The sequence below is a fragment of the Ascaphus truei genome, chromosome 2 (genome assembly GCF_040206685.1).
Source record: "Ascaphus truei isolate aAscTru1 chromosome 2, aAscTru1.hap1, whole genome shotgun sequence".
NCBI lineage: Eukaryota > Metazoa > Chordata > Amphibia > Anura > Ascaphidae > Ascaphus > Ascaphus truei.
Window position 1 is genome coordinate 404,380,729 of NC_134484.1, and position 12,029 is coordinate 404,392,757.

General features: G+C 39.3%; 1 protein-coding gene across 2 annotated transcripts in view; it reads right to left on the reverse strand.

Moving 5' to 3' along the window:
• AKAP9 (A-kinase anchoring protein 9) overlaps nucleotides 1-12,029 on the reverse strand; it is a 97,607-nt gene that overhangs the window by 28,742 nt on the left and 56,836 nt on the right. For both annotated transcript variants that reach the window (XM_075587382.1, XM_075587381.1), the window contains 5 exons: nucleotides 10,308-10,460; nucleotides 9,206-9,379; nucleotides 5,750-8,968; nucleotides 4,841-4,981; nucleotides 3,438-3,953 (listed from right to left, as the gene is read on the reverse strand). In XM_075587382.1, coding sequence (XP_075443497.1) covers nucleotides 3,438-3,953; nucleotides 4,841-4,981; nucleotides 5,750-8,968; nucleotides 9,206-9,379; nucleotides 10,308-10,460 — 4,203 coding nt within the window. The remainder of the gene's footprint in view (nucleotides 1-3,437; nucleotides 3,954-4,840; nucleotides 4,982-5,749; nucleotides 8,969-9,205; nucleotides 9,380-10,307; nucleotides 10,461-12,029) is intronic.

Below are 12,029 nucleotides of genomic sequence, written 5' to 3' on the forward strand. Positions count from 1 at the left end.
AACACAGAATTATACTAAAAAATGAGGGGGTACATAAATACAAAAAAATTATTTGGTGGTGCTACAACTCCCACAGACATACTGAATATATAAATAGAGAAAAACAGAACAGAGACAGGAAGCACTCTTTGTACCTCACACAAAATTAGTAGTCCTAAAAGAAATTAATAAGCAATCCTTCATTCCACACATCACCACATTAAAAAACAAAACACAGACAGACACATACCAGTTACCCTCAAAAGACATCGGAAAATAGTTTAACACACATCTAATTGCAGAACATGTTGCACATAAGAAAAAAGGTCCTTAACTTCTTCTATTTCAATTCACATCCCAAAACAGATTTAGAGTGCTACATCTTTCACCAGACATAACGCATGGCTTGTCATCATTCTCTGCAACAAACATCTTGCCAGTAGTCCGTCTCTCCAATAAATAAGTAAAAACACACACAACTTTTTTTATGTAAAAAAACGTGGGGATACGGAGCGCGCACATGCGCAGACGGCTACTGTGTTAATAGCTTATACAGTAGCCATATAAAAAGGGTGGGGATACAGCGCATCCCTGCGTACCCTCAGAAAAAAGCCGTCTGTGTGTGTACAGTACGTGTGTGTATCTACACATCCCCATTAATAGGTAATGTAAGTTTTCTCCCATACAGGACTACATCTTTATGTAATACTTTATACTGACTGCTTTGTTTTGGCTCCATGTCACATCTGGGACAGGCGGTCCATTCACTATATTATATATTACTTCCCGTCGCTGTGCCTCTGCATTGTAGGACATTTGTGTTTTCTCCTATGATCGTCAATTTATTAGATGGTCTTTTTTTTAACCTTAATAATAGGGGGAATTTTTTTTCACAGACTTTTTGTTTAACCTCTGCTGGTTCCTCAGAGGCTACGTTTAAGTATAGACCACCACACGTTTCTGGCGCCATCTTGTAGTACCAATTCCCCTTTTCTGCATAAGGGTCATACATATTAACCCTGCTTTAAATAAAAAGAGCACTAACCAGAAGGGCTTTGGCGAACTCAAATTACACCAACCAAAAAACATTCTGTACATATTTTAAAAACATTAAAAAGGGCATTTCCTCATTCAGCCCTCTCAGCCCATTTGGTTTCTTTGTTTGATAATCATTTGTCTAGATCAGATTAGGAGACGAGACGGAGCGGCTCAGTGAGTAAAGCACTGAGTTTTAAGCAGGGGAATTCCCGGGCACAAAAAACATAGATTGTAAGCTCCATTGTGCAGGGACCTGTGTCTGCAAACTACGTAAAACTAGCAGCGCTATACAGCACAAGAACATGCTATTATTATTATCATTATCAGCAAACGTTTAGTCCTAAGACATCACCATTATGAACTTTATTGAAATGTTAACCAATGAACTAGTTATTTTGTTCTGTTTAAGATCTCCTGTCCTGAATGTTCAATAATTATTTTACGCAGTTCACATCTGGATTCCCTACGTAAAACATAGAGCACGTACACGAAAGAAAATTCCCCCTCTTATTGAGGTTTAAAAAAACCCCAACAACAATCTGATAAGCTGACGATCATAGGAGAAAACACAAAAGTCCTACAAAGCTGCGAGACGCACAGTGACGTGTAGTAATAAGTAATATAGTGAATGCAACACCTGTCCCAGATGTGACATGGAGCCAAAACAAAGCACAGAGTATAAAGTATTGGGACTGTACTACTGTTTGTGAGAAAACTCCTACAATAACTATTAACGGGGATCCAGATGTGAGCAGGAGGCGTCTCGAAGGAAAATTCAAACCTAAACGCAATATATCACCATTTGCTTGGAGAGACGGACTAATGGGGGAAGCATAACTATTATGTCACGTGCATTACTGTACTGCGGTGAAGTGCTAGGTACAGGCAGTCCTCGTTTTACAACGAATGGCTTATCCCAGGGGGGCGCAAACTTTTTTCCCTGCGCCACCCTGCCGGCGGTCCCCTCACTCCCGCGCCCCCCCCTAACCCCCACTTACCTGCGCTCTGGCGTCATTTTGACGCCGCGTTGCCATGGCGACGCAGGAAGGAAGCCGCCGGAGCCTAGGTAAGTAAAGGTTTACAGAGGCCCTGCAGCTCCCCCGGCACTTAATTTAAGTGCCTTCGGGAAGCGCGTGGTGCCTCTGTAAACCCCGCACACCCCTGCCGGCAGTCTCGCGCCCCCCCTAGGGGTCGCGCCCCGCAGTTTGCGCACCGCTGGCTTATCCAACGCTATGCAATGCATACCTATGTTTATTTTTACAACGCCAAAACGGCTTATCCAACGCTCTTACGACGCTTTGCAACGTTGTTTGTGTATATAATATATATATTATATAATATTATATTATACTATATAATATATTTTATATATATATATATATATATATAACAAGGTATATACACTAAATAATTTATGTGTGTGCTGCATATCTTATTGCCTGCGTAAAATATTTGGTGTATTTTAGTGTTAAAAATGCCTTCAGGAACGGAACATTTCATTTAAACAGTGTTCCTATGGGAAAACGTGTTTCGCTTTAAGACGTTTCGCTATCCAACGCCATTTTGAGTAACGCATTGTGTCGGATAACCGAGGACTGCCTGTACATGGATGGCGCTGTATAAATAAAGATATACATGCATACCCTCTATGATTAATAATATTTTTAAGGAGTTATGAAAAAAGTCTTAGGAAGTCATGGTTCATAGAAGAAAAGAACAAGAACTATTACAACTAAGAAATTGACATATAAATCACAGCCTATGCATTGACAGAATTATCTCTATATTTCGATTGTTTTGCGGACTGTTCATTTAAAAAAAAAAAAAAAAAAAAAGTGTTTTACAACTAAACATTTTGTGGGAGGTACAAAGAGTGCTCTCTAGCTCTGTTCTTTCTCTATTTATGATGAAAATTATGCAATTTGCGTCAATTTTGCTCCATATTGGACTAGATACATCACCCCCCTTAACAGTTAAACTTTGTGATTATGATTTAGGGTCACATATACTATGAAGTCTTATACCTAAGGCACCTTACAGCTCATTCAATTAAATATAATACTGTATACTGCAAAGGACTTGAAGGTATTTTATGAAGTAGGACAACTTAATATACATGGCACATAATACCCTCCAAATCTTTTTACTAAGGAACCAGGAGTATTTGAAGCTTAGATCAAAACCAAGACTATTTCCAATGTACCCCATCTATTCTAACCCGTTAGCAGTTGAAATATTTAGAAAACCTCTACTCGGAAATATCAAAGGAACAATGGTACCTGGGAGTAAAAGTTCTCAATTGCATTCCTGGCCTGTACCTTTTAATATAAATTTGGCACTGGGAGTACTAGTTAGTTTAGTGAGTCAGCTAGCTCATTCATTTTCCATTTTGTATTACAAAAATGTGAGTTAATCCTTACTGCCGGAGTTCTCAAAGCTTCTATAACTGCTTTCAATGCTTCACACTCCTCCGTTAGGGCCTGGACAGCAAGATACTGCTCTCTTCTCAACAAGTCTGCTTCAGAAATGTGCCTTGCTTCCATATCAAGGATTTCAGCAGCATGGAGATCTTGCATTTGGCCAATCTTTTCAGTGTACTGCTCCATTATTTCTGTAACTTCATAAGAAGTTCTGCTCCCTCGTGCAGGTTCCAACTCATTCTGGACACCTTTCTCTATGAGATGGACACGGGGTGTCTGATTGCCGTTATTGACACTTGTGGCTCTCTCAGTCTGTGAGGATGATGTTTTTCTGTCGAAAGGAGTCTCCCCTTGGCCATCCACACTGTCTGGGACGTCAACAGGTGATGTCTTCTTTTGTTCTGCTTGCTGTTCTTCCCTCTTCATGTAACATGCAAGCTTTTCTTCTGCTTGAGCGAGACATTTCCTCATATAGAGTAGGTCTTCCTGTAAGTGGGCTATACTCGTTTCCTTTGCCTGTGAAATGAGGAAATATTAATGACTGCATATTAATATTATTTAACATTATTTAATTTACAGGTAAAATTGCCAATGTGTTATTTTTGTATCCGATACTAGTAATTCATCTTTCCCAATTTGTCCAAGGTATTTTTTAAGAACTAAAGAAAACCCTGTATTTAACCTCTTGCTATTACCAACTATAAAAGTCTGTAAAAGTCCTCAGAATAAATTTCTTTTGCAACTGGTTTAAAACTTGTCAGAACTTGTCAAAACGTCTTGAATATTCACATTTTCTAACATCAAAAATAATGTGCACAAGCTATTTATATGTACATAGGCAACATACAGTACTTAGAACATAAGATTTTTCTCACATGAATAAATGGCTAAAAAGGCAACTACTGTACACTGATCTCAATTAAATATTTTTTTTTTTTTTAAAGAAAGAGGATTTTAACTCAAATTTACCATCTTTCCGCTGCCCCACTAAATTATAGGCTATCAAATTATTATGTGCTACTGGTAAGATACAGTAGAATATTGAATTCTCCTATAGAACACCACCTAGATGGAAATAAAGCAAGGGGAAAAAAGAAACGACTATGTGTAAAAGTCTGAACTCTTGAAGTCTAAAGCACATTCAATCGCAATATATCTGTGGATCAAAAAAACCTTTAATTTTTGTAACAGTGCAAGTCAGGGAATAGTATATACAAGGACATGATGGATCTGATCCCAATATAGAAATTATTGTCATGAAAAAAAAAAAAAACCAGTAGCAATGACTAAAAAAAACATAAATCAAATTGCAGTATACAAAGGAAGGCAAACAAATGATTTGTCCAGAATGGCAGAAAAAACAAAATCTATGTAAAGGAAGTGATTACAGCTCCGTTCCATACCATGAATTCATCTTCCAGCTTTTCTGCCAGCTCTCTGTAATGAGACAGCTCTTCTTTGGTAGCTGTTGCTTCTGCTTTAATCATTTTGAGCTCATGTTTCATGTCATCGGCAACATTGCTTTGAGATGGTTCTGAAAATGTCTGCATAAAGGTACAAAACATACAAAAAACTGCTTCAAGCACTGCCGTTTCAAATTCATCAATGCTACTAAGTGCCTTCAGCTACTCTGAATTCTCCACCCACAGATTCAAACCATTCACTTTCTTTCCCCATATCAGTAAGCGATATGCGACACTCAACATAGCCATAGCTTATGTACATATTGGGGGAGTGAAAGTTAAAAATACCAGCAATCGAGGCAGTACATGTACAGCTGAACTACACAGACTAGATCAGGGGTAGTCAACTCCAGTCCTTAAGAGCTATCCAAAAGGTCAGGTTTTCAGGATATCCCTGCTTCAGCAAAGGTGGCTCGTTCAGTGGCTCAGTAAAAGACAGCCACATGTGCTGAAGCAGGGATATCATGAAAACCTGACCTGTTGATGGCCCTTGAGGACTGGAGTTGGCTACCCCTGAGTTAGATAAAGTCATTTTACATTCAAGTTGCATGTGTACAGTATCAATGCACAGGCCTTTAAAAATTATATTTGTGATTTGTTTCTACAAAGATTCGTCATTTTATATTTGTGCTCGTTAAACGTAGAACTTTTTTTTCTGTATTGCCCTTTAGATACATTTCTGCTATGTGAGCATGCAGTGATCATTGAAGTGAACATATTAATAAAAGACAGACTTTCCGAAAATAGTATATGCACCCTAGAGACAAGCCAATTTTGAGCTATCTTTTAATTGTAACCAATATGCTTTGAATACATTCATTTCTGGAAGTAAACTCAGTAGGCAATTACCTGTAAAGTAGTAGACTCCCCGGTTTCTGATTTCTCTCCCACACAGTTTTCCTCATGGCTCTTTTTCGTGTTTTCTAGAACCCGCTGCAGCTCACACAGTTTGGTTTCTTTCTCAGCAGCCTGTTGGTTTGCAATTCTGACATGCTCCCTTTCCACCTGCTGCTGTTCGTGGAGGTCAGCCAGCTGCTTCTCCAGCTGTAAAAGCCTCAAAGATAACACTGATAACTTTGACTCTGCTTCTTCCTCTTCCCTCGGGTTTGAGATGTGTGTCTGTGTTCCTTTACATTCTACCTCCAGAATGGGCGAGCTATCAGTCTTCTGCATCAGTTTAGTGTGAACTTGAATGGCTTTCATTTGGGCTTCACTCACCAGAGCGGCAGCTACTTTCTGCCTGAGGGTCTCTTCCATGGCCAATATCATTTGATCGTGTTGATCTCTTTCAGACCTTGCCTGTTCGCCGACCAACTCTGTTTGATTTGAAAACTGCAGTAGTTCTGAATCCTTTTCTTTAATAACTTTCTGAAGTTCTTGCAGCTGAGACTCCATGTTGCTTATGGTACCCTGCATAGTGTCTTGCACAGATGTAAGCAACGCCTGATTTACTAAGAGCTGTGCTGTCTTTTCTCGTAAGGCTTCCTCCACCTTTTCAATATTTCCTTTGCGCTTTGTATTGAATATCACATCACCCCCAGCTTTACTTTCACGTGCATCTTCTATTTTAATGTTTTCCTGAGTCCTTTTAAGTTTTTCAAACTCTTCTTTCAACAGGTCTAGCGCCACTTTTGTCTCTTCGAGCTGAGTTTTTGCAAGAGTCACTTCTTCACCGTTTAATTCTAGCTGCTGCTCCAATAACGCTTTTTCTGCCACCGCGGCTTTGAGCTGGCGATCGCCACTTTCTGCATCCTCTGTCCTGCTGGCAAAATCTAGAGAGACATTTGGCTCTCTATTTGCCAAATCTTGTTGAAGTGTTTCCATCACTTCATTCAGCTGTTTTATTTCCTGGGCCTGCTTTTTCAACAACTCCGTTTGATTTGAATACTGCAGTAGCTGCAAATCTTTTTCTTTAACAACGTTCTGAAGTTCTTGCAACTGAGACTCCATGTTGTGTGCAGTACTCTGCATTGTGTCTTGCGCAGATGTAAGAAATGCTTGATTTGCCAAGAGCTGAGCGGTCTTTTCTGCTAACGCTTCCATCTCAACGTTGGCTCTGTTACCTGCATCCATAGTCTGATCACCATCATATTTACTATCACACACTTTTCCTATCGTAATATTTTCCTGGGTTCTTTTCCATTTTTCCAGCTCTCCTTTTAGCAGTTTCACCTCGGCTTTTGTTTCCTCAAGCTCGCTCTTTGCAAGAATCACTTCCTCACCATTTAATGCCACCGTCTTCTGCAATAACTCTTTTTCTGCCATCATGGCTTTGTGCTGGTGTTTGCCACTTTCTGCATCCTCTGTCTGGCTGGCAAAATCCACAGAGACCTTCAGCTCTACACTTGCCAAATTCTGTTGAAGTGTTTGGATCCTATCATTCAGCTGCTCTATTTCCTGGGTCTGCTTTTTCAGGGCCTCTGTTTGATTTGAATACTGCAGTAGCTGTGAATCTTGGTCTTTAACAACTTTCTGAAGTTCTTGTAACTGAGACTCTGTGTTGTGTATCGTACTCTGCATGGTCTCTTGCACAGATGTAAGCAATGCTTGATTTGCTAAAAGCTGTGAAGTCTTTTCTCTCAATGCTTCCTCCATCGTCTCAACGTTCGCTCTGTTATCTGTATCACCATCATATTTACTATAAAACACTTTTCCTATCGTAGTATTTTCCGGATTACTTTTCAGTTTTTCCAACTCTCCTTTTAGCAGTTTCACCTCGGCTCTCGTTTCCTCAAGCTCAGTCTTTGCAATAATCACTTCCTCACCATCTAATGCCACTGTCTTCTGCAATAACTCTTTTTCTGCCATCATGGCTTTGTGCTGGTGTTTGCCACTTTCTGCATCCTCTGTCTGGCTGGCAAAATCCACAGAGACCTTCAGCTCTACACTTGCCAAATTCTGTTGAAGTGTTTGGATCCTATCATTCAGCTGCTCTATTTCCTGGGTCTGCTTTTTCAGGGCCTCTGTTTGATTTGAATACTGCAGTAGCTGTGAATCTTTGTCTTTAACAACTTTCTGAAGTTCTTGTAATTGGGACTCCATGTGTATACTACCTTGTACTAGTAGCGCTTCCTCAACGTTCGCTCTGTTATCTGTATCCACTGTGCCATTACCATCATATTTACTTTTGCACACCTTTCCCATTGTAGTACTTTCTGGAGTACTCTTCAGTTTTTCCAACTCTTCTTTTAACAGCTTCAATTCTTCTTTTGTTGTCTCAAGTTCAGTCTTTGCAAGAATCACGTCTGCATCATTTAATTCAATCTTCTGATGCAACATTTTTTTTCCTGCCATCATGGCTTCAAGATGGTGCTTCGAACTTTCTGCATTCTCTGTTCTGCTGGCAAAATCTGCGGAAATCTTCTGATCTTTGCCTGCCAGTTCCAGTTGAAGTTTCTTTAGCACTTCATTTAGCTGTTCTATCTCCTGGGTTCGCTCTGTAAGCAACTGTGTTTGATTTGAATGCTGTAGTAGTTCTGAATCCCTTTCTTTAATAACTTTCTGAAGTTCTTGTAACTCGGACTCCATCTTGTGTATCGTACTCTGCATGGTCTCTTGCATAGATGTAAACAATTGATTTGATAATAGCTGTGCTGTCTCTTCTCTTAAGACTTCTTCTGTCTTTTCCTCATGGGCTCTGTTCCCTAAATCTACTGTTATATTACCATCATATTGACTTTCACACACCTGTTGTGTGTGATCCTGAATCTCTCTCAAGTTTTCTAATTCTTCTTTCAACAGTTTCACATCTGCTTTTGTTTCCTCGAGCTTAGTCTTTGCAAGAGTCCCCTCCGTATCATTCAGTTCAACCTTCTGCTGCAATAACTCTTTTTCTGCCATCACAAGTTCAAGATGGTGTTTGCCACTTTCTCCATCCTCCGTCCTGCTGGCAAAATCCACAGAAACCTTTTGCTCTATACTTGCCAATTCCTGTTGAAGTTTCTCAATGACTTCATTCAGCTTTTCAATCTCCTCCTCGCTATTCCTCTTCAAACATTCTTGGTCACTCTTTAAGCATTTCAACTGACTCTTGTACTCTTTCATTTGTTCATTTTTTTCTTCAATTAACTAAAAGGTGAAGTAAAAAAAAAAAAAGGTTAAAAATGGGACATTTGTTTCCTTTTATCTCGTCTGATGAAGATTCCTTAATTAACAAAATGAAAATTGTTGAATGTAAGAAATGATTAAAATAATAAAACTGCGCTATTTTACAGAACCAAATCTCCTTTCAAACAAGGATTACAAAAATAGTAAATTCTATTAAATGGTAGAAGACAAATTCATTTTACTAGCATTAATATTTACTTTGTTATCAGTTGCAACCTCAAGTTGTGTCTGCAGTTTTCCAATATGTTCATTCAGCTGATCTATTTCCTGATCTTTCCCTAGCAGTATCTCCTCAAACTTCTCAGCTTTGAAGTGATGATATTTTAAAGGAATGTCATCTTGAGTTTCAGTTTGTACATTTTCTGATTCATCCTATAGTGAATAAATAACAAAAAACCGTGCATGTCAGTTAGATTCTTATAAGAAGTTATGAATACTGTTGCTGTAGCTCCTGTGTGGGGCACCCATCACCTCTAGCATCTATTGTGTTGGTGTAGTATTTTCCTGAGAGGAAGCTTTTGCAGACCCCGAGAGGGTATAATGGTCTTCTATAGGACAATCAAATTATGGTAGCATTATTACTGGAACGAAAGATACCTGCCCAAACCTCTAGTGCATTAACTAATTAAAGGGGTGCTGTGAAGGATAAATTGATGCCAAACTATCCCTGACCGAGCTAGTCACACTTAATGTGTGTGGTTTCCTGCATTCTTATTTTATTTATACCCAATAAATGTTACGTTTTATTTAGAGGCATCTTGCGTGCTATATAGGGATCTCTGTACATAGTTTAGCATTATTACTGGCTCTTACAGGTGCTATTTGACACACGGAATTGATTAGAATGTTTTGAAACGTCAGGATATTATTTTACGGTGTCCCAATGTCATTGTCCTGTCATCCTACCGAGACATCGTACGAGGGCAGTGTTGCCCCTCAATTGAGAGGTACAGTATCTCTGCAATATAGATTTCAACCTTCATTTTAAAAAAGGGTCATATAAAACCAAAACACTATTTCAATATCAAACGTTTTCCTGCTTTGGTGTGTGATTACCATCAAGGAACTCATCAGCATCTGTTACACAGAGCATTAGCTGACATTAAGAAAACTGATTTTTTTTCCCTTTTGAATTTCTGGATTCAGAAACAAGTAAAAGCAGAAGTCTGAAAGTAACCCCTTTCAGTGCTAAAAGACAAAGAGAGCCAAAAACAATCATCCAACCCACCCAAGTCTTGTCTGTGAAAAAGCAACTTTAGAAAGCAACTGTAAAACAGGTCTCTAAAACTGTTAAAATCACCTTTAACCCTTTATTTTCCTGTTCAAGCTCTTGTAGGCGCGTAGCGGATTCCTTTCTCTGGATTTCTAGCTGCATATGAAGCTGCTGAACTTCTTCATTTTTATTTTCCAGCTCTTCTCTGAACTGTTCTAACTGTTCTTCTAGGTTTGTGATCTGTGAATCAAAAACACATTACAAGTCAATGGATGGACATACAAATGATCAAAGGTCCGTTAAGCATAGCGGTGGAACAGATTTTGGAATACCCTCAGTTTGATCATTATACTCGAAGTGATATCATCAGTCCCAATTCATTTACAACAAAAAATGATTAAGACAATGTTTTAAGGTATGTGCTGCCAATATAATTGGACCCCTTAAGCAAATGTAATCATTCTGAGACATTTTCCTTTATTTTTTAGAAAAAGTTTTTCTTTACAATGGAGTACCCCAAAAACTAACAGGCTAAGGGTCAGCTGATTGAAAACCAGTCAATCACCCCGCTAAACAGACCCATGATTTTCTAATAATCATGCAAGTCTCTCCTCTTCGTCAGTAACACTGGAGAGAGAAAAGAGGAGTACATTTGATACAATAAGCAACATATCAATCACATATTTTGCCTCTAAAAGCCATCGACCCCGTTTAGTTTTTAGAGGCGCTGCAATTTTAATAAGGGTTTGTGGTAGACTGCTGACATTTAGAATGTTGTGGACACGTTGCTGGGTAAAATCCTCTTTGCTCTTCCAACTTAAATTCATCATCTAGCATGACCTACGGTCGTGCAGTAGCTTCTCCCATGAGCGCGACCATTATCTGATTGATAGTAACCATGAGGGTGACATTTGCTGGATAAGGTCAATCAAAATATATTCATAAAACGGGAGCTAATCAAATTCTTGTACAAGTACATTTTTGTTTTTCTTCATAAATTGTTTTTGCGGTTTAAGGGGCTTTGGGTACAAATAAAAAGGGAGAGAGTTGCCATAAAGTATACAAAAGTCACCGTTATCACAGTACTACACTAGTAACACTGAACAGCACATTTAAACCAAACACAACCCTACTATTTAGTATCCCCAAGGGACACTAGCAAAAGGTTCTCAAATCTCTTATTTTATTTCCTTTGTGTTTTTTTTATTGGGGAGGGGGGGGGGGGGAATTATCCATTGATCTAGGGGTTCCCAATGTTATGAAATATTTTAACACTATGGTTCAAGAAAGCTGTAAGCCCCTCCATCCCCATTATCTCATCTACTCTCCGGACTCCCAGGAGGCGTGCCTTCAAGACGGCTGCTTAACACCAGAGGTCTCTGCCTGACCGTTCTTAATTCACAGATAACATCCTTTTACCAACTGGAATCGTTGGTTTGATCTATTGTGGATTGTAGACCAAGTTAAGGGTTCTCTTTTGAGACCCATATTACTACGAATCTTCTCATGAAAGTCAGATAATATATATATATTAAAGCTGCTTGCCTTTCTCTGTGGTGGGTTGTTTACCGAGACTGCAACGTCTGCATCAGCCTGAAGGGGGAGCTCTGTGTTCACATATCGCACAAACTGTGTTCTTCTAGATACTTCCTTATACGCTGGGATAGGGTCTCAGACCGCTTAATCTCAGCCAGTGGCGGAAGTGCCCCATGGCACTTAGTTGTGTCAGATGCCTTCTTGCTACCGCCCTCATTTGGAATCCCAGGGTCAAATGACGCCGTGGATGTCACCAACGTTTATGTTGTGTTG